Consider the following 23,570-nt stretch of genomic DNA (forward strand, 5'->3'; position numbering starts at 1 on the left):
GTCGGGGGAAAAGTCGGTGGGATGTTTTATGGGGATGTGTCATTGGTGAACACAAAAAAAAATAAACAACTTTCGGCTTCCATTTCTAAAAAGCACGTGAAGAAGGGCGAGAAAGTGCTTCTTGATTTGCGGATTTCAGTTTTTTATGGAGGACTTGAATTCCGATAGCCCTGAGAAGATGTCTGTCGTGGAAGTGCGAACCACTTCTCAAAAAGTAAGTAGTCATCAATGTTTAATCGCATTTAGTTTCAGCATAAATTTTGCTTTAATCAGGGGCGAGGACTGTACGCCACAGCACCGATTAAAGAGGGAACCGTCATGCTCGAGGAGATTCCCTTGGTATCAGCGCAGTTTTTATGGAACTATACCTACGGTTATTTGGCCTGCGAGTACTGTCTGAAGCCACTGGAAACGGCAGAAACCAATGTTAGGCGGCTTACAAACGACTACGGTATAAGCCTGCCGTACGCGGAATGCTGTCCTATACAGGAACAACTCGGTGGCCATAGTAAATGTCCGGATTGTAGGGAAGTTTATTGCAGTGATGATTGTTTGCAGACTGCCGTCAAACTGTACCACGGGGCGCTGTGTCTGGGAGCTGAAAAGGGCAACTTGCAGCATCCTGTTAATGTACTTGTTGAGTTTTGGAAGTAAGTTCTGCATTATTGTATTTACTAAGCGATAAGCTTTATCATTGATTGTAGTTCGATTAGTTTTACAATGTTAACTTTGCTGAACTAGTATCGCAGTGGTGTTAATGGCGCTACAAAAAAAAACTAGTTTTTCTTCCTCAAACTGATGCTAAGAAAAAACTGGCGGGCTTACGTACGATTAATAAATAACAGATTAGATTACAATTCCAACAATAATTACAGGGAAATTGAAAGCTCGTAACATTTTAGTTTTTTTACGAATCACTTACTTTGAATAGGTCGAATTGTATTTCCTCGATTGTTTTTGATATGACCTCTTCATGGCTTTTTAAAGGAAAATAAATTGGTCGGGGTTCAGCGAAACCGCACCAAGCGCTTTTTGACTGACTTGTGATATTTTGTTCGTAGAATGAAAACGGAAATGAATTTATATCAATTCATTCGTACATGTGTTGCTAGATATCCTCAGTTATAAAGTGGAAGGATATCCGATACGGTTTGGTTTGTGATCAATTGGATCCGCTACGTGAAAATATGTGCAAGAAAATTTGTCATTTTTCGTTGGCGCTTGGTGCGATTTGGCTGAACCCCGGCCAATTTTACTCTTTACATTATGCTTATATTATAAATAATTGTATCATGCTTGCCTGGATTTATATTATTTTGAAATAGTTCTGCGTAGAAAAGCAGAATTGTGGTAATATGTAACCACAAGGAAAAATCGATTGATCTATTGAGATGCTTGTTATGTATTGCCGTTACTAATCAATTGAGAGCGATTTATGCAATAGTTGGCACTGATGGAATGAATTGATCAAAGTGAAATATTGAAGTCCAACAGCTACATAGTTCAACATATTGTCATGCCTTATTATCGATTGCAACTGCACCTATCAAATATCTCTCATTTCAGGAAAATGCACTATCCTCCAGAAACGTCCAGTATTCAGTTGGTGATAAAAATCATCGGCATGTTTAAACAGAGCAACAATATCACAGGCTTGCGTGCGAAATTTGATGACTTCGTCAGTCAGACAATGAACGAAGATTTAATGATTTTCCATAAAATGCTGGGCGAGAATTTCAGCCAGCAAATTGACGAGCTGTATGAGCTAATTAGAAGAGCTTTTGATCCGAGTACAGATGATCGCTTGCAATGGCTTACAATGAGCGGATTCCGATCATTGTTGGCCTTAATAGGCACCAATGGTCAGGGTATCGGAACAAGCTCGTTTGCAGATTGGGTACGCAACGTCTCAGAGCTGGACTTGCCAGACAATCAACGTGAATCCGTGGACGTACTGATCGACAATCTGTACAACAAATTGGACGAGGTGGTAGGAACCTTCTTGAACAACGAAGGTTCAGCCTTGTATAGTTACCAGAGCAAGGTAAATCATAGTTGCGCGCCGAACGCTGAGTGCCGGTTTCCGCGTTCCAACAACGTGCTGGCTTTGACGGCCACTAAAGACATCAAGGTAGGTGAGGAGATATGTATTTCTTATTTGGATGAATGTGCGCTGGAACGTTCGCGTCATTCGCGGCAGAAAATGCTCAGCGAGAACTATTTGTTTCAATGTCAGTGCGAAAAATGCGAAACGCAAGTTAACGATCCGGACGAAACTTCGGATGATGAGGAAGACGACGACGATGTGATGGACAGTGATTCTGATTAATGTTGGATTGGTAAAAATATATTATCATTTACCGAAAATCAATTTGATGAAGAAAAAAGCTTTATACTGTAGTGGAACAAAAAAGAACATTATTGGTAACAATTAGGATAGAAACCATTACGTGACGTGTCACGGGGTAAGTAGGGTAGGATGGGGCAAGATGGGTCACCTAAGGCGAACTCTCAATGGCTCAAAATAGAAACATTTTAATGTAGCTTTTCAACGTGGATCTATAAGAATAGCTCATAATCTGTAAGCCAGCGATACGAAATAACAAAAATTCTACTTTTTATTTCATTTTGAGTCATTAAAGTAGAGGTCTATTTTTCTGTCAATCAAAAAATGCCGGGGCAAGATGGGTCAAACAGCGGGGCAAGATGGGTCATCATTCACAATATTAAATTACACACAGATAGATGAGTTTAATGCCAATGATGTCATTGAATAAAAAAGGATTTTAAAGCCTCGGATTAAGAATTGGTACTACATTTAAAAATGTCTGTAATTTCTTATGAAAACAAGCCGTCCGAGCATTGCTTTTTTAAAGACAAAAAATATACATTTTTAATTAACAAATCAACATCATTATGCTCAAAAGTAACCTTAAAATGATTACATCAGCAATGAAATATATGTTTTGAATACGAACTATGTCCTTTAGTATGTGCTGACCCATCTTGCCCCATTTGCAAGTTCGTGTTAGAATGTCTAATTTTCGATCAAATTTATGTATTTCAATGCAGTTAGTACAACATCGCCTACATTACTTATAATACTTTCACTATATTACTAAAAATGTTTTAATTTTGTATTACTCGACGAGATTACACGTTTTATAGAAAATGTGTTTCGCATAAGAAACAATGCTGAAAAATAATTTACCTTGTCATGCTCTACCAAAATGAAATTTTATCATCAAATCGAGTGACAATAAAGTAGAACCAAATAATTCCTTCTACAAAGTCATAATCTCCACATTAAAATGTATACGATGCTTAAAAACGGCCCTGACCCATCTTACCCCGTGACCCATCTTGCCCCGCCTAACCCTACTACTATGATTTTTCGATTTCGTTCAAAATTAAGTTTATTAGTCAGCTAATTTACAATTAAGAGTATTACTGTAACAGTTTCTAAAAATACGTCCAAGGGGAAAACAATAATGAGCTTGAACATTTGCATCTTTTCGTAAATTAACAAAGTTGATGTAGTTAATTAACGTTCGTAGAATCTGCACTTGTCATCTTTTGTACAACCCTGCCAGCGCAGCCCTCATTAACTTTTCGAACAAAACTTTTCTCCATCCATTCAGTAGCCCCAATAAGCATTGGGCATTGCATTAGCCCTCCCAGGTATTATATATACCAATCCATGTCCAATGACAGAGACAGCGAATGAAAGCTTAGATCTGAGGTATAATAGCGTAATATACATATAACGCGTTCGAAGCTTTAAAATCAAAATAAACGAGTAGAGTAGACACAGTCAGTCTATTCTCGACAAGTATTGAACTAATGGCCCGTTTGCATATGAGCTAGTTCTAGCGGACAATGCACTATCCGACAATACTAGTGCGATATTAGCACAATGTAAACAGGAATTGTTCTCACTAATAAGCGTTTACATTATGCTAATTTCGCGCTAGTATTGTCGGACAGTGCATTGTCCGCTAGAACTAGCCTATATGTAAACGGGCCATAATGGTCCGGACACAAAATAATGTTTGTAACGTTTTACTTTTTGTGATACTTCCAGTTTTAGATTTATTAATCGAGATTAATTAAACTGCTTTCAACAAGATTCTTTATTTCAAACTTCTATTTCACATAGTTCTTTTCACCCTCATGACATGGGGCTGTCCATAAACCACGTAGACTATTGAGGGGGGGGGGAGGAGTTTCGAAAAAGTCTACGTTAGTCTACGGAGGGGGAAGAGGGGGGTATACCAAAAGTCCACGTAGACTTTTCATTTTTTTTTGAAACAATTTATACAGAAGCAAGTTCACTTGATCGATTGTTTTTTTTTAGGATTTTAACAGACTTTTCTGATGAAGATAATCTAATGAATTTCACTGAAGTAATAGTCTGAACTACGGCTTAAAGCTATATGGATATTCCCAGGAAATTCTTCTTTGCTGAGCTACTTTGGAAACTACAAGTGATTCTTTAGAATTTTCACGGAAAATTATGTCGCACTTCAACGGGGAATTCCGCAAAATTTCCGCGAGAAACCCTTCACTGAAGATTTTCTGGGAATTCCCAGCGAGGAATTCTTTTGATATATAAGCGAAATTCTACGAAATGTCCATGGGAAACTCTTCGTATATTTTACGGAAATTTCTTCGGAAGTACTAATGCGAATGCTTTGGAATAATCGATGGAAAATCTTAGGAATTTTCAAGAAATCTGTTGAAAATTTGCACGAGAAATTATTTAAATTTCCCATCAAAAACTCTTTGAGTTTCCGCAAAAAAAAATTGCAATTTTGGTAAGAAAGCCTTAGTAATTTTCATGAAAAATTATTCCAAATTTTCACGAGAAATGCACCAAAATTTCAACTGAAAATTCTCTATAATTTCCACCGCAAATTATTCAGAAAAGTCTTCTTTTAGTTGTTTTTTTTAATTTCTCAGGAAATTGCTCCATATCTGCAAGAACGTAGGAAGCCATTCCGAAATTCCACGGGATATATTTCGGAATGTCCATTTAAACTTAAAATTACCTCGGGAAATAATTCTAATTTTTCACGGAAATTCTGAAAAATTTTCGGTTTTCTAGGAGGAATCGAATTCAAAAGAAATTAAGACTTGGAGATTTGGATTCCGGAGCAGTTAACAGAGGATTAAATTTGATTTAGATTTTGATTGTCCAATCACATATGATATTTTATAAAATTTGGAAAAGTCTACGTAGACTTCAAGGGGGTGGGGGAGGGGTTTCGGAAAAGTCTACGAAAGTCTACTAGGGGGGAGGGAGGGGTTTGAAAATGTGAAATTTCAGTCTACGTGGTTTATGGACAGCCCCCATCCTATGATCTCCCCGATTTGAATCATCCTTCTCATATACTCAGGCCCGCACCCAGGTACCACATCTCCCCTCTTCAATGAAATTGTTATAGTTGCTAATCTGCATATCTAGATGGCTTCTTGATTACACGTCGCTGACGTTTTGATGGATCCGATTTAGACCCCGCGCTGTAATCCGTTCCAAGGTCAAATCCGTAGAATTCGTCATCGGTGTCATTGGTAGGCACCGGCGGCTGGTTATCTTCATTAAAGCTGAATCCTTCACTTGGAACAGTCTGTGCTGCAGGCTCAGACACCTTTTTGAGATGAGCAACGTTCCGGTCATACGATTTGCCTGTAGCTTGATCCTCGATGGTTACTCGTGGTCCTGTGCGGGGAAGAACAGTCTCTCCTTTTGGGTTGAATGTCGTTGATAACTTGTTGCCCGGCAATAGGTCCTGCATATCATCAGTATCTCCCTCTGACAATGACGTTTTTCTAGCACGACGTCTGAGGTTTTCTTCCAGCTATTCTTTCGCCTTCAGTAACTTGTCTCTGTCACGTACAGTCTCCTCAACGGGTGCGTTTTCGATGTCTTCCAGTGCAGGTATTTTAGATCGAATCGTTCTACCGTATAATAATTCAGTGGGGTTTTACCGGTGATTGAATGAGGTGTAGTATAGTACATCAGCAAGTAGTCGCGAAGATCCTGCCGCCAGTTTCTGCCGAGTGCGTTGCTGATCTGAAGGCGTTTCAGCAGGGACCGGTTTTGGCGCTCTACTAATCCGTTTTCTTGCGGCCAATAGGGGTTGAATGCCTGAGAATAATTCCTTTTATTTTGCTGTATTCATCCAATTCTATGCCAACGAACTGCTTCGCGTTGTCCAATGTAATTGATTGTGGATATCCAAGGCGGCTGAATATTCTGTCTAGTCTTTCTACAGTTTCTTTTGCTGTTATTCTTGTCATTGTTTCCACTTCCTTGTATCGACTATAATAGTCGATAACAACAAGCAAGTAGGTTCCACATGGCATGGGTCCGAGAAAATCTATGGCCACCTCCACCCATGGCTTGGAGGGCATCTCACGACGAATCATTGGCTCTGGCCTAGCTGGTAGACTCACCAATCTACAACCTTCGCACGATTTAACCTGCTTCTCTGCATCTCGATCCATTCCAGGCCACCAAACCCGGTCACGCAGTCGTCGTTTCATCACCGATTCTCCCGGGTGACCTTCATGTGCAAGTTCCAGCATACGTGTTTTCAGACAATCAGGTATAACTAGTTTATTCCCGCGAACAACTAAGTCTCCTATAAGTCCTAGTTCGTTCTTGAAAGGGGAGAAAGATTTAACTAGTTGAGTTTCCCAGTTTCCGGTTTGAAGACTGCGTTTCACCGCCTCTAGCGTAACGTCCGTGCCAGATAGTTTTGGAGTTGGTGAATATCAACTGCTGCTGATTCCATAACTGCTAATACCATAAATTTACTCTCAGCGTCAAACTCTTCAGGTGAATGTTCTTCAACCAATCGTGATAGTGGATCCGCTATATTGCTTGTACCTTTACGATACTTGACCTCAAATGTAAACGCCTGCAGCCTTAGTACCCATCGTTCAATTCTCGAACATGGCCTAGCTGTTGGCTTGAAAATCGCTTCCAGTGGTTTATGATCCGTTTCAAGCTCAAACCTGCGTCCAATAAGATAGACGGAAAACCTCTCCACTGCCCAGACCAGCGCAAGAGCTTCCTTTTCCGTCTGACAATAACGCTTTTCTGTGGTCGTTAAACTTTTACTGGCGTAAGCAATCGGACGGGGTCAATGTCGGTAGAACCTTCGAACTGTATAAGAACGGCTCCGCGAGACACCGGAGAAGCACCGGCGATAACCCTAGTTCTCAACTTACTGTCAAAAAATTTTAAGCTCTCTACGTTTACAATCCTCTTTTTGCGTTTAGCGAACGATTCCTGCTGCTCTTTGCCCCATGTAAATGAAACCCCCGAGTGTGTCAATTCACACAGTTACCAAACCAAGAAAGCTGCGAATTTCTTCTGAGGTAGTTGGTGCCCGAAAATTTTGAATGGATTCAATTTTACTATTTGACGGTTGAATACCATCTGCAGATAGGACGTGTCCTAAGAATTCCAGCTCTGGAACCTTGAATACACACTTGGTTTGATTCAGCAGTATGCCATATTCATTCAGTGTCGACAGCACTGCTTTGAGTACTTCATCATGCTCCACCTCAGTGTTGGCGAAAATAAGAACGTCATCTATAAAATTGACCACGTTCTTGCTAAACGGACTCAAAATTTGTTCAAGGATTCTCTGGAATAATTCCGGGGCACAAGCGATACCATACATTAAACGCTTGTAGCGAAATAGGCCCATGTGTGTTATGAATGTGGTTATGTAACGACTTTCAGCCTCAAGTTCCACTTGATGGAACGCCTCCTTTACATCAAGCCGGCTAAACCACTTTGAAGACGTAAATCTTGGAAGAAAATCTTCTATCGTTGGCATAATATGTCGTTCACGAATGATTGCTGCATTCGCTCTGCGCATATCCACGCATAAGCGTAGATCCCCATTGTCCTTCACTACGGTTACCAACGGAGAGACCCACTGACAGCCGCCTTCAACTGTCTCAATAATATCATTAGCAAGCAGAGAGTTTATCTTATCTTCAATTTTTACCATGAGCGCGATAGGAGGGTTGTTGGCAAACAGGCGGAACAGATTCATCGATTGGTATTTTTACCTGAAACGGAGTTAAGCCACTCACGTTTGAACATTTTATTGAATAGAAAAAAAAATCTTAACTCATGTCATTACCTGAATACCTTTAATTTTAGGGAACGGATGAGCTCCGGTATTAGTGATTGCGTTGATTCCGTGAGTGCTCGGCAACCCGATAAACAACACGCCCAAATCTGTGGCTGTGATGCGGCCTAATAAACATTGCTGACCACCCTTGACCACATAGAATGTAGAGACCACTTCTAAAATTTTCGCTCCGTCGGCTATGGAAACCGTCGCATCGAACCTTCCCAAAAGAGTCAACGGTTTCGCATTTTCCCCGTATGGTAGAAATATTTCATCACAATTCTTTCTTTGGTTCCATATTTTCGCTCCGTTCGCTTTGATGTAGTTCCAAGAGCGCTCATCGACAATGTTTTTCTTACACCCAGAATCTATCAGTACCTGCAATACAACTCCTCCAAGCTTGATCTGAATTGTTTCGCCTCCGTCGCTGATACTGAACAAGAAGGTAGTTTCTTCCTTGGCACCATCGGTGTCAATCTTGTTTACTTGCTCCGGTTTAAACCTTTTATTCGTCCATCTCGATTCAGCCTTAGAGAACTGTTTGCGCTTAGTTGCCGGGATCGATCGACATTGTGCGGCAAAATGCCCAATACGTTTGCATTTGATACATTCCCTGGATCGTGCTGGGCATTTAAAATCGTTCGCCATGTGACCAATCCGACCACATCGAGTGCATTCGGTTCGTGATAGCTGTTGAATCTTGTTGACATTCGACGAAGATCCGTAGTCCGGTTCGGTAGAGAAGCTTGTACCTGGCAGACTTATTGATTGCGCTTGCTGCTTTACGGATTCGTACGAGTTTACCATTTTCGTTACGTCGTCGAGACTCAAAACTTCTTTCTGGAGTAGTTGCTCTTTGAGCTCATTTGGTGCGTATAGGACTATCTTGTCTACTACACTAATTGCACGGCTCTCTTCTCCAGTGTCACCAAATTTGCACTTAGTCAGCTTGATCTTGACACCTAAGCATGAATTTCCCCAATGATTCTCCCGTCTCTGGCTTTAATGTCCAAAATATGTTGCGTTCAAAGGTCTCGTGTTGTTTCGGCGAAAAATATTCGTCAAGCTTAGATATCGCAACACCGAATGGATCGACTGTTTCCTCCAGATCCTCCACTACATCTGCTCCGGGAATGGATGCAAAGACTTCTTGCAGGTCCGGCCCGGCTTTCGCTAAAAATATGTGTTTTATTCTCGTGCGATCCGTTTCTCCCGTTGCTGCGATTATGTAATCAAAATTCCTTTTGTACTTGATCCATTCACTCCGCACGGCATTGGGGGGGAACAATTTGAATTTGAACTGGGCGATTTCCCACTTCTCCATCGCGAAGCGTTTTCTAAAAATCCCATTACATTCAATAAGTTTTGTGCATTTTCATTAATCATTTTTTTTCCATACCTGTCTTTGATCGCCCTCTGGCAATGATTTCTCAGCAAATGACCTCTGTCCGATATATGACCTCTGTCTTTTCTGATTCACTGCTAAGCAGTCGCTTCCAGGAGCCTACCGCCTCTGCGGCTATTCCACGTACTGCGACGTGTCCGCCTCTGCGGTCTTTAGGTGCAGCAGTTCGCCTCTGCTGAATACTGTGCTATTTTGCGGTTCACCTCTGTGATCTTTTCTCTTTTTTCTTTTATATATATGCATACAATTTTTTTTTTTGGATGACAAAAAAAAAAACACCATCGTCACATAACTACATAGAAAAAAATTAGGTTTTACAATCAATGTTATAAAAATATTCCAATACCTTCCGTTATTCCTCGTCGCCAATGTGATACTTCCAGTTTTAGATTTATTAATCGAGATTAATTAAACTGCTTTCAACAAGATTCTTTATTTCAAACTTCTATTTCACATAGTTCTTTTCACCCTCATGACATCCTATGATCTCCCCGATTTGAATCATCCTTCTCATATACTCAGGCCCGCACCCAGGTACCACACTTTTCATTCGTGTTTTCTTCAGCATTTCATGCTTAGAATGCAATGGTATGAATTATCTAACGATTCATTTTAAGAATCATATGAAAAACTGTTCTAAAAAGAGAATTCGTGCAAAAAGAATACGGGAGCCTTAAACCAGCAATTGTTACTTTATATAGGCCTTTTCACGAGACGTTCAAAAACAGCTGATTTTAACGTCAATTGACAGTTCTCCTATGAAAATGACAGCTTCGGGGTTGCGGGCCTGCTCAGCGGTTGTAAACAAGTGCAGTCTCGGCAGTGTCACATGAAAAGGCCTATTGTATATCTATGTACACTACAAAAATTCCACACATTTTTATTGGCAAAAATCCATTAATTTAATTCATGTTTCTAATTAGTGCACACATAACCATTCTCCACGCGAAGTACAAATATAATCTATAATCAAATAAAATGTATGTGTGGTCTCTAATATGCAGTTATTGAATTTATGTGTGGGTACAAATTGCATATATTTGGGTCGCCAAATTGCAAAAATTTATGTGTGCGACAAATATATTCAATATAAAGAATTTTCTCGGTGTATATTGTTGTTATTACCTTGATTGTAATTAGTATATGTTTTGTGATTCTTAAGTTTGTTGTTTGAATGTACGTACCAGTTTTCAAATAGTTATAATATTAAGATCATTGGGGCCAAATTGAGCCTGTTGATTGGAATTAATAAAACATAAAACCCTGGTAGACGAAAAGTAAAACAGGCAGATTTGATGATGGGACCCATCGGAATGTTCGGCGCGAAATTACTAAAAAAACGGGCTGCCACTAATTGTCTTCCGAAGTTTTATTTGTCAAACTAATTGATGCGTTGCCTAGCGCATCTTTAGGCGAATCCAGCGCACTACTTCCGAAGTTGGGAAAGTTGCCTGTATCTGGAGAAAAATCCAACTTCGGTATAAAAAGCGGTATAAATTTATTCCGGATAGACAATATTTGTAGTTAAGTACAGTCTGTACGATGTAGTGTCGAAGACGGCGATAACAAATAAATAGTGTCTTTTGTTATACCCTAGCCAAGGTCACGGGGGTTGACGGCACTGAAAAGAATATTCATCTATGTATCATATCACATTTGGAGCACTTCAGTGCACCTCTAACGATTCACAGTGAATCGGCTGCTAGGCAGACTGAGCACCTGATTGTATGTCCCGGCATATTTATCAGGTAGCTCTCAGTAGTACTTTCCAAAGGGTCAGGGAACTGCCTCGGCAATTTCGCGCCCACGGAAGGTAGCGAAGCTAACGCGTGACCACAGGTAGAATAGGATAGGTTGTTATATAGAATGGAATACGGGAAACACAAAACACATTTCAATATTCTTATATAAAAATTTCAGGTTAATCGGAGGAAGGAGTTATTAGGATTTGTCTTAGATTGGAGAGTTCAACATAGTAACGTCGATGCAGTGAAAAAAATCAAAATTAACTCAATGAAAAGAATCAGAATTTTATGTTTCAGCTTAACACTTTTACTTTTTTCATGATCTTTGCATTGGTTCTGATGATGAGCCTCAACTTCATAGCGACCTAGAAATCAGCCTTTTAAACTACTACTACTATTGAACAGAAAAATTAAAAATGATTTTCAGATAACTTTTTGAATTAATCAAACTTTTATTTTTTTAAATCGATTTATAGAAATGCTATCAAAAGATAGATAGAAGATTAAAGTAGAGATTGATATATAGAAGAAGAAAATAGCGATTGATAGATCGAAGAGGAAATAAAGATTGATAGATAGAAGAAAAACATAGCGATTGTAAGGCAAGACTTGACATTCCTATTGTACGAAAAACGTCTTTTTCGGACAGGAAGACAAACTCTGGCAAGTTACTGTTAAATGAAAACGCACACTTTATTAACACTTCACTTTACTTGTTACAAACTTACGTACGTTACGCGGGGTAAAAATATAACTGAAGCGCAATGCGCGCATATTTATATCTCCACGCTTGATGTTCCAGAAGGACGTGGAATATGTTCTGGCATAGCGTAGCTCCTTCTAGGCGTGCATGATGTTGATGATAATGATGATGATGATGATGATGTGATGATAATGATGATGATGTGATGATGATGATGATGTGATGATGATGATGATGGCGATGATGATGACTCGTTTCGCCTTCTATGCTCTCTCATCGCTGATTGTTGCCGATGCGCACTGTGTATGCCGTTGTTGGGGCTATTTGAAATCGAGGAGCGCGAACACTTCGCGCTATCGGCGTTGGGCATGAATTCACTCCCTTTCTTTCTGAACACCTATTGTATTTTCATACTGCTTGCTATCTAACAATGACTAATACAACACTAATAAGACAAAGTTTTATAAGACCTTAATGTTGAAACTACATAGACAATAAACAACACTATGCTAGCGCAATGACAATAACAGACCTAAAGGAAGGACTCGACAAATAATTAAAGACTAATTACCTAATGACATACATCGTACTTACAGAACATTAAGATGTTTAAACTGAACTAAAACTTCATCTTTAGTGACTGACTTGACCAGCGATGTTAGAAATTTGCTTCTAGCGACCAACGAATATGTACACAGCTTATGTGAGATCTATTAGCATCGTCGTCAGTAAGCGATGCTTTTGCGCTCTCCACACTTATTCGAGCGGAGCGTTTCGGGTAGTGAGTTACCATGATCTCTAGAGAGCAAGATACACGTAAATCTGTGTCGTCTACACTCACAGCTCGTAACTCACGCGATTCAACGTTTATTGCGAGAGCACGCAAAAAGCCGTTACTCTCAATGTGTACAGTTGTAGACATCAAGTTAATCGGAACATGTACAACATACGATCGAATGGAATCGAATCACGATCATTGCTGCAATGATCGTGATTCTTCCTTTAAAATCGGACATGTGTTTTCGCTAGGGGCTGCCCGTTCACATGCGGAACATGCTCGCCGGTGGAATTCAGGGTGCGCGTCCGCGTGACTCCTGCGTATAGTCTTTAACAGCTTAAACTGACATTTAGAAAATTCAAACATTCTTCTATTAGTTGCATTAACTAAATGACGGTTATAAAGTTGTTAAAATAGTGAAACATAGAGAGTCTATTTCCCGATACTTTTCTTATCCCGGGAAAAGATTAAAAACATAGTTTTCAATTCCCTCCAAGACTCCGAAGCAAAATACTTCCCAAATAAGCCTAAATTCAGGATAAAAATACTGCTTGCTCCGGGAAATCAGGGGATTTTTTTTGTAATAAAAAGCAAAACTGAATCCTGATAAGGGATCTTTTTAATAGCAAAAATTCGTTGCTGAAAACAATTTGGAATATTCGTGAGTTTGGTGCAAATTTGTTTTCGTGACGTATTACTGAACAATAGTTTGCATAGCGCTTTAAACGTATCACACTATATGTCACAAATCGCAACACCAGCATACAGAAATGTCAAATAATTCAATTTCCAGTTTTCATTCAAAGTTATTACGAGGTCTTCCCCTTTAAAAATTTGAATTTGTTGCAATTGTTTAAACAAGTCTTATGAGGAATATATTTGTTCAAGGATATTAACATCCATATTTGGTAGCATAATTTTGCTTTATATTTTCATAGCCTTTCTTTAGAAATAAGTTTCTTCTCTAGGTTTCATATCGCTTTTATAACACACTTCAAGTTTTTACCAATCTCGTTGCCAGGATTGAAGCAGAGGCGACATTTCAATTGATAATGTATCCATCTTTTTTTTCAAAATCTAAAAATCGAGATTGCACCACATTTTTTCCTGAAATTAGAAAATTGATGTTTCTCTATAAATTAGACCTGTGCGCCGCCGCCGCCTCTATGTGCAAAAAGATGATTATTTTCAGCACCAGTATTAATTTTATTGAGCTTTTGGACTACGGATCACCCAGTAATTTCAACAGCAAAATTGTCATTACCGAGAGTTCGGCATAAACGAAAAAGTCCAATAAATATGAACATAACTGAGTTAGTCAGTAAATGAGGAATTGTTTTTTGGAAACCTATTTTACTGACTGGACAGTATATTCAATCAATAATAAAATAAAAATATAGAGTAATACAAACTTTGGCAGTTTTTGATTGATAGAGATTGAATGAAAAGAAAATCTCTCACTTATTATCATCATCACTTACGATATGTAGCATAATATGAAAAATGTTTAGTAACTCGGTAACTCAGGAAGCTTTGGCCATGATAATTTCTTTTGAAAATTTGCAAACGCAAAAGGCATCGATGCATTTCAACTTGTTTTACACAGCTATGCGATCTGTGGCTGAGTTTTACAAAACACAAAAAAGTTCACTTTTGGAAACGCAGGTCCAACCAGAACGACGGAAACAATTTACAAAATATTTTTTAGCTCAACGGGTGAGACATGAGCAACAAGACAAGAGCGAGAAGCTCTACAACCGCGTTTAGTATTTTCAAAAGGCTGGTCGGCAAATTTTTTTTTTTACCGGTGGCGCTGTATACATTTCTACCGACTTTTTGTGCCGTTCAGCATTTTATGGATTTCATGATTCATTCAGCAAAAATAAATAAAAGTCAAAATAATAAACAGAATTTGTTACCGAGACTCGGGAATTTATTACTGACAAACGTTGACAAACTGGAATTTCAGTAAAAAAGAAATTTTTCAGTTGAAACTCGGCATACAAAATACCGAACATTGGAACGCTGGTTAAGTGTATATACATTTTTCAAATCAAAATCCTCCACATAATGTACATCTTCACATCTGAGTTTCAAAGCATTGTAAATTAAGAACACGAAGTGTCCATTCCGCTCGAGCTCATTACGCTATGAAACTCTCTTATCCTCTTGATCCTAATAACCCATTTTTAATAATAACAGGTCCAAACCTGTCAAAACCATTATTTTTCCTTCAAAAATTTGTAAAAATATTTGAAAAACACGAGAAAAAAAATCTGCTAGAACATACCTATCAGAAAACAATTCTCGGATAATTCGAGTAAAAAAATCGAAAGGGAGGGACAAAAGTTAAAAATAATTTTTGTATCGTCCTAAATAAATCAACGAACTTGTTGCTTTAAGTGAAAGAATTAAATTATATTTTTCACATTGTTTTAGAAATTAAGGTCACAGATTTTACGTTCTTAACGTTTTTACTGATTTTGAAGGTTGCTATAAAATGATCCTCTCTTTAAGACAGGGCACAGACTGGTGTGCGCCAATTACCGAGGAATAACCCTCCTTAATTCGGCGTACAAAATTATGTCCAGAATTCTGTTCAACAGATTGAGACCGCTTGAAAAGTCCATCGTCGGCGAATACTAGACAGGGTTTCATGAGAGCCGAACAACGACGGCTTACTGGTAATACTTGCTGGAAACAGAAGTATATTACGGACTTATAGGATATTTCTTCCAATAACATGCTCGTATATTAATAATGGCATTCGCAAAATAACAATTTCGGCATCATTTGTGTCCTTTTGCTTTTTCATGCTGTTAGCTAAAAAAAATCCCAAATCCCAATTAGCAGCGCACCTAGTTTGCACTTAAATTGAAAGCTACTCAGGAAGAATTTTGCTTTCAAATTTTAAAGACATTGCTTCTTTCCACGTCAATAGTTTTAAGATTTTAAAAAGTATCTAATTATCGAAGTTTTCGAAACTACAGGAAATTTCGCTGCAATAAGAAATGAACCGTTTGTTTGAGAAACTGCATATGTAACATTTTTGGCCAAAATGAGGTTTTTATATATTCTGAATCCTGGTAATCTGGTAATCTGGTAATATCAACGCACCCTCTGACCATAGCCTATCTGCGTTGTATTTAAATACCGCTGAGCGATACGTCTACTGGGCAACACGTCCGGTGTGCACTGCACTAAGATCTCCTTAGATGCAACCGGACCGAGATCTTACTTAAGGCTCCGAAGGGTCCCGTTTCGCTGTGATATGTTGCCATAAAATAGTAATGTATGCACTTGATTTTCTAATCTACGGGAATATTTAAATTTACTAATGATATTGATTATTCACGATGCATCTAAATATGTGGCAAGTCAATTCATTCACCGATCAGATTAGAACGAGCTCAGTGCAATTAAAATATAAACGCAATACTTATCTGCAATTCACAGAGGATGTTGGGATTGTCCTTGAAGTAATCTCGTTGTGAACACAGACTTCCTGTATTGACGGTGGTTGTAGGTAGTATTAGTTATGAATACCACTGCTGATACCGGAACTATGTGATTTTCTTGAAGTCTTGAAATCTTCTTCATCATTGGTCGTCTGGAAAGAGGTAGATAAAAGAATTGGGCCGCTTTCACTCGCCAGCCCGCAAAACATTAGTAAGTAATTAATCTTACTACAAAGACAAAAATACAGTTCCTATTTTTTTTTTTAACTAATTTTATTTGCTAATTATCTAATACATGCATTCATCTCTTAGACTAGGTGTTCCGTGTTTTCTTAACACTATCATCCTTATTTGCTATGTTATATTTTTAGTTATTATTAATACATTTCAATTGCCTCTGGCAGTTAGAATTTTTCCTCTGGTTGAATTGAACCATGTAGGAATTACAATGTTTTCAACTTAAACTAAACTTAACCTATTTTATACTAAGGGTACAAGGAGTTAATCGTTGCAATAGAAGATTGCAACGATTTTTGTCTAAAATTGGAAATTATTTTGTTGGACATTTGTTGCAATGTCTCAATATTAGAAATTCTATGAAGTTCATTGGTACTATACCACGGAGGCAACTTCAGAATCATTTTCAGAATTTTATTTTTAATCCTCTGAAGTGCCTTATTTCTGGTATTGCAGCAACTAGTCCATATTGGCACAGCATACAACATGGCAGGTCTAAAAATTTGTTTGTAAATCAAAAGTTTGTTCTTAAGACAAAGTTTTGATTTTCTGTTAATAAGTGGATATAGACACTTAATATATTTGTTATTTATTTATTTATTTATTTATTGTTGTATCCATCTGACATCATGGTCTTAATGTATTATACTTAATTAAATTATACTAAACAATTAATTGAATATACGTGATGTACGCAAACGTTGTCGAAATGCTTCCGTAGATAAATTAAAGTCAAATAAAGAATATGCTTCTCGAAATGCTCTGCAAATAGAGTTGATTGGGTCATTAGCTCCATAAATAGTGTTCCTAGCTGATAGTTGTATCAGTTGCCTCGATCGAAGGATACGTTCAGGGGCATAAAAACGAACACGTTCCAGCAGAGCAGGGCAGTCGACATCACTATGTATTAATTTGGCGCCATAAACTGCCCGGTTAGTTTTACGACGTACATGTAGTGGTTCAATTCCTAGTAAGGCACAACGGTGTTCATAAGGAGGCAAATTTAACGGGTCACGCCACGGCAGATTCCTCAATGCATGTCGAACAAATTTTCTTTGTACCGCTTCTATTCTCGTGATCCATAATGTTTCATAAGGAGACCACACCACCGACGCAAATTCCAAAATGGATCTGACCAAAGAACAGTATAGGGCGCGCAGGCATATTGGGTCGTTAAACTCTTTAGCAATCTTGAGGATGAATCCTAGTTGACGATTGGCTTTTTCTACTACATAAGAGTAATGCAGCTTAAATGTTAGTTGGTAATCCAACAACACTCCAAGATCCTTCAGTTTATCCACACGTTCAATTTGTTGACCATTTATGCTGTAATCATATAATATCGGAGACTTCCGTCGACGATATGAGATAACGCAACATTTGGAAACGCAAACTTGAAGGTAGTTCATGAGACACCAACGTGCGAAGATATCCAAAAGCTTTTGAAGTTCCCTACAATCTGCGTTACATTTGGCTTGAAGGCCTTCAATGTGTTTTTTAAAAGTTATTTTTTGATCTAGCAGAAGTCCTAAATATTTAGCTTCGCTAGACCAATTAATTGGAATCCCATTCATAGTGACAATATGTCTGCTAGAAGGTTTCAAATAAGAAGCTCTCGGCTTATGTGGGAAAATTATAAGCTGATTTTTGGAAGCATTCGGGGAAATTTTCCATTTTTGCAAGTAAGTGGAGAAAATATCCAAACTTTTTTGCAATCTACTACAAATGACACGAAGGCTACGCCCTTTGGCTGAGAGACCTGTGTCATCTGCAAACAAAGATTTTTGACACCCTGGTGGTAAATCAGGTAAGTCAGAAGTAAAAATGTTATACAAAATGGGCCCCAGTATGCTGCCTGGAACACCAGCTCTTACATGTAATCTATCAGATTTAGAATTCTGATAGTTTACCTGCAGTGAGCGATCTGATAAATAATTTTGGATCAGTTTAATAATGTACAGAGGAAAATTAAAATTCATCAATTTTACAATCAAACCTTCATGCCAAACACTGTCAAATGCTTTCTCTATATCAAGAAGAGCAACTCCAGTCGAATATCCTTCAGATTTGTTGAGCCGAAATAAGTTCGTAACTCTTAATAACTGATGAGTGGTTGAATGCCCATGGCGAAAACCAAATTGCTCATCAGCAAAAATAGAATTGTCATTAATATGAACCATCATTCTATTTAAAATAATCTTTTCAAACGGCCGGCTTCAAAATAGGAACAACTTTGGCGTTTTTCCATTTATCTGGGAAGTATGCCAATTGAAAACATTTGTTAAATAAATTAACCAAAAAGGATAAAGAGCTCTCAGGAAGTTTTTTGATAAGTATGTAGAAAATACCATCATCACCCGGGGCTTTCATATTTTTAAATTTTCTAGTAATAGATCTCACTTCATCCAAATTAGTTCCCAACGAAGGGTCAAAAACATTATCTTGGTTGATAATGTCTTCGAAGCTCCGTGTAACCTGATCCTCAATTGGACTAGTGAGACCTAGACTAAAATTATGGGCACTCTCGAACTGCTGAGCAAGTTTTTGAGCCTTTTCGCCATTTGTTAATAAAATTTTATTTCCCTCTTTAAGCGCTGGAATTGGCTTTTGAGGTTTTTTAAGAATTTTCGTTAATTTCCAAAAGGGTTTCGAACTGGGATCCAACTTCGAGACATTATTCTCAAAGTTGGTATTTCTCAGAATAGCGAAACGTTTTTAAATTTCATTTTGCAAATCTCGCCAAATAACTTTCAACGCGGGATCGCGAGTTCTTTGGTATTGCCTTCGCCTCACATTTTTAAGACGGATCAGTAGCTGAAGATCGTCGTCAATAATAATGGAGTTGAATTTAATTTCACATTTAGGAATTGCAATGCCTCTGGCTTCGACAATTAAATTTGTCAAAGATACGAGCGCATTGTAAATATCACTTTTGGTATCCAAAGGAATATTAACATCAAAATTCCTATCGATATATGTTTTATATAAATCCCAATCAGCTCTATGATAATTAAAAGTAGAGCTGATTGGATTATAAATGGCTTCTTGTGAGATTTCAAATGTCACAGGAAGGTGATCAGAGTCAAAGTCAGCATGAGTTACCAATTGGCCACACAGCTGACTTGAATCCGTTAAAACTAAATCAATTGTAGAAGGATTTCGACTGGAAGAAAAACAAGTAGGGCCATTGGGATATTGAATAGTATAATATCCCGCAGAACAACCTTCAAATAAAATTTTGCCGTTGGAATTGCTTTGAGCATTATTCCATGAACGGTGTTTGGCATTGAAGTCACCAATTACGAAGAATTTTGATTTGCTGCGAGTTAGAATTTGAAAATCAGCTTTCAACAAATTCTTTTGCTGCCCATTGCATTGAAAAGGCAAATAGGCTGCAATGAAGGAAAATTGACCAAAATTTGTTTCAACAGAAACTCCCAAGGTTTCAAAAACTTTGGTTTCAAACGAAGAAAATAATTTATGTTTGATACGTCTATTAATGACAATGGCGACCCCACCACAGGCGCTGTCAAGACGATCATTTCTGTAGATAAAATAATTTGGATCTCTTTTAATGGAGAGTCCGGGCTTTAAATAAGTTTCTGTTATAATGGCAATATGCACATTATGAACTGTTAGGAAGTTGAATAATTCATCTTCCTTACCCTTTAGAGAGCGGGCATTCCAATTTAGAACTTTCACAAAATTATTTAGATCCATTAAAACGGAGTCCGATAACAATTTTTGTGTGTACTTTATACCAACCTGAACAGCTTCTGGAATGGTATTTGCTTTGAACATTGCATCAATCATGTGATGCAATTGTTCAGTTAAAAAATCAAAATCGGAAGCAGTCATGCTACCTGAATCGGCAACATGACCGTTATTTTCCGTTGGGACATGGGTATAAACCTCATTTTGAGAAGAGAAATTTTGTCTACCAGCAGCGATGTTTGCATACGTAGGTACATTCGAAAAATTGGAATTTACTGAAGTGCTTGCTACTGAAGTGCTTGCTAAATTCCAATTTTTCGAATGTACCTACGTATGCAAACATCGCTGCTGGTAGACAAAATTTCTCTTCTCAAAATGAGGTTGACGAGCGGCAAAATTTGTTTGTGAATTGTGGTGGGTATGAATTGCTCGACCGGTAACTGGTTTCGAAATTTGAGCGTTTGAAAAATTTCTACCCGTCGAATCTGGGATCCGATTGGAATTTCCCGTCATCAATTTTGCACGGGAATTCAAAACTTTTTTGCGTGAAGGACATTCCCAGAAATTGGATTTATGATTGATCCCACAATTTGCACATTTAAATTTATTGGAATCTTCTCTCACAAGACATGCGTCCTTGGCGTGAGAGGTGCCACCACAAATCATGCATTTAGCATCCATGTGACAATGTTTGCTTCCATGACCCCACTTTTGGCACTTACGGCACTGGGTGGGGTTTTGGAAATTTCCCCCAGGCCTGCGGAAATGTTCCCATCTAACACGGACATGGGACATAATACAGGCCTTTTCCAAACTTTTCATATTATTTAGTTCACTTTTGTTAAAATGAACTAAATAAAATTCTTGAGAAATGCCCCTCTGGGAAGTACCAGAGTGGGATTTCTTTCTCATCTTAATTACTTGGACTGGTGAAAATCCAAGTAATTGAGAAATTTCAATTTTAATCTCATCCAGTGATTTATCATCACTGGGGAGACCTTTCAAGACGACTTTGAACAATCGCTCAGTTTTGTCGTCGTATGTGAAGAATTTATGGCGCTTCTCAGTTAAATACTGAAGAAGACGTTTGCGATCGTCAAAGGATCCCGGCAAAACGCGGCAGTCACCCTTCCTAGCAATCTGAAATGAAACCTTGATCCCCTGAAGGTTACTCAAAATCTCATTCCGGAAGCCAGAAAACTCGGCAACAGATACCACAATTGGCGGAATCCTTTGCTTTTTCGCATGAATCGAATCACCTGGGCTAGAGGTATATTCGATTTGCTCAATTTCATCATTAATCAAATCGAACTGATTGCTCAGTTCGATTGGAGAAGAATTATTTCCGATATTAGAGTTAGAAGGAATATCTGAATTTTCCAGCTTCCTTCGATTTTTTCCGCGCTTAGGCAGGACGGTCTTGAAACCTTGTTTCTTTGAAGGAAGTGGAGAATTCAGAGACTCCCCCTTCCTCTTGTTTTTATTAATGCTCATGGCTGAGCGTGGAGACGTGACCTTCTAAGAGGTTTTTTCCCAGAACGGTGTCCCTGCAGGATTACCACCGCTTGTCGGAATTTTACTTCCGCAAACGGGTCCAACGTAAAACGAAGGCACGGGTCCTTGCAAAGATCGTAACGGGATCAGTGGGTACAAATAGCGCTAAGAAGCACCGTTGAAATTAAAATAGCTTCGGGTAGTATTAAAAACTTCCTTCCGCAAAGAGAGAAAGAACCGCACAGCACGAAAGCACGATGCAGTCTGATACAGTTCTTATAATTCTGCCTTATTAATGGTTATCACACATGCATATCTGCTATTTAACCTAACTAAAAACATATCCTCAATACTTAATAAAATAAAACGATAACTGTATATAGTTTCTATTATTTTCCATATATACCTACTATTCAATCTAGGATTCCAAATCGGATAAATTAATTCAGTTCCCAACCAAAAGATAATCCTCAACGCTTTGCCTGTCAATAGTCCTCACAATATGAACCCTGAAGTTTATAACTTGTTCAATCCTACATCCGTCTATATTAAAACTTAATCCTAACTGCCCCGAAACCGCCCTCAACAACAACCGCCCCGAGCACAGCCACTACATGCGACCCACAAGACCCCAATCAAGGACGGCCCACACTATATACCATTACAACGCAGAGCCTACACCCTCTCCTGGGCTGTGTGACGCTGAAAACATGCTCCTAACATTTGATGCCTTAAAAACAAAAATAATTACACTAAATCTTACACTCTGAGCGATCCTGGCTGACATCCGCGTTAAACAATGTGTTCCATGAGTGCTGATTACTCATAATAATGCACCGAATCGGGTGAAAAAATGCAATGTAACGCAGAGTTTAAACCCTCTCTTGCGCTAAGTAATGCTGAAAACCTAACTTTTAGAAATTTGATTCGTAGAAACAAATTACCTATACTGAAATTGTTGCGTGGCAAAATAAGTTATACTATTAGCTAATTTAGTTAAACCCTGACTACCCCACATTATACTGGCCCGTTTGGAGTCATCCAGAGGCACTTGGTCTTAACATTCGTTTTCTTTTTAAATTCTACAACATTTCATCACGCTTACCCCCATATTAGTCATATGTGCAACGAATGCTTGACTATTACTATACTAAGTATAGTAAAAGACCGGAAGTAATCATGGGGCCAGCCACCACCAGGTTTTTATATAGGGTAGAATACGGCATTGGCAGGGTGCGACAGTTGTTGGCACCCTCAACAATATTTGCGTTTTCCAGCAAACATAAACTATTTATGAACATAATTTTGATTCAATCACACAATTTCAAGTCTAAGCTTTCATTTGAATAAGTTGTTTGAGAAAAAGTAGCAAGATTTGATGTGTTAATCACCAAAACAAATTTGCAAATCCTTGCCAATATTGCATTGCCAAAGAAAGCAGCGCTCGAAAAGCAAACTGTTACTTACTTTTTTGGATCGCCTGTTTTTCCTCTTTATTGCGTATGACACGCAAATCAAGTACGTTAACTACTTTTTACACTTTATCACCACTTGATTATCACCACAAAGAGCAAATTTATGCAATATTTGCTCTATGTTTCACTAAATAAAATCGGGACTGTTCGTTTTCTTTGACAGCAGCACACTTCGGAATAGAGCGAGAGAATGTGTTTGTGAGCATATCAAACACACGCTAAAAAATACCACGCGCAATTCTATGTGATATGATTTTAGCAAAAATACGAACAAAATATCCGGCGATGGCATTTATTTTAAAAAAAGTGTTAAAATATAAATGCTTCTATTCATATTTTTACGCAGGCCATGAATTATATCAAAAGTGATAGCAACACCGTAGTATTTTAACCCTTATGTGG

The 23,570-nt window shown here is 38.3% G+C and overlaps 1 protein-coding gene across 1 annotated transcript; it reads left to right on the forward strand.

Moving 5' to 3' along the window:
* Nucleotides 1–22: 22 nt before the first annotated feature.
* Nucleotides 23–2,371, forward strand: LOC134219939 (histone-lysine N-trimethyltransferase SMYD5). Its single transcript, XM_062698844.1, has 3 exons — nt 23–214; nt 274–650; nt 1,567–2,371. The coding sequence occupies exons 1-3, from the start codon at nt 146–148 to the stop codon at nt 2,327–2,329; spliced, it is 1,209 nt and encodes a 402-aa protein (XP_062554828.1). The 5' UTR covers nt 23–145; the 3' UTR covers nt 2,330–2,371.
* The last annotated feature ends 21,199 nt before the right edge of the window (nt 2,372–23,570 follow it).

The sequence above is a fragment of the Armigeres subalbatus genome, chromosome 3 (genome assembly GCF_024139115.2).
Source record: "Armigeres subalbatus isolate Guangzhou_Male chromosome 3, GZ_Asu_2, whole genome shotgun sequence".
In the NCBI taxonomy this organism is placed as follows: domain Eukaryota; kingdom Metazoa; phylum Arthropoda; class Insecta; order Diptera; family Culicidae; genus Armigeres; species Armigeres subalbatus.

Coding starts and splice junctions, on each gene's coding strand:
- LOC134219939 (XM_062698844.1), top strand. CDS start 146: ATGGAGGACTTGAATTCCGATAGCCCTGAGAAGATGTCTGTCGTGGAA. Junction 215..273: donor TGCGAACCACTTCTCAAAAA/GTAAGTAGTCAT, acceptor TGCTTTAATCAG/GGGCGAGGACTGTACGCCAC. Junction 651..1,566: donor GTACTTGTTGAGTTTTGGAA/GTAAGTTCTGCA, acceptor CTCTCATTTCAG/GAAAATGCACTATCCTCCAG.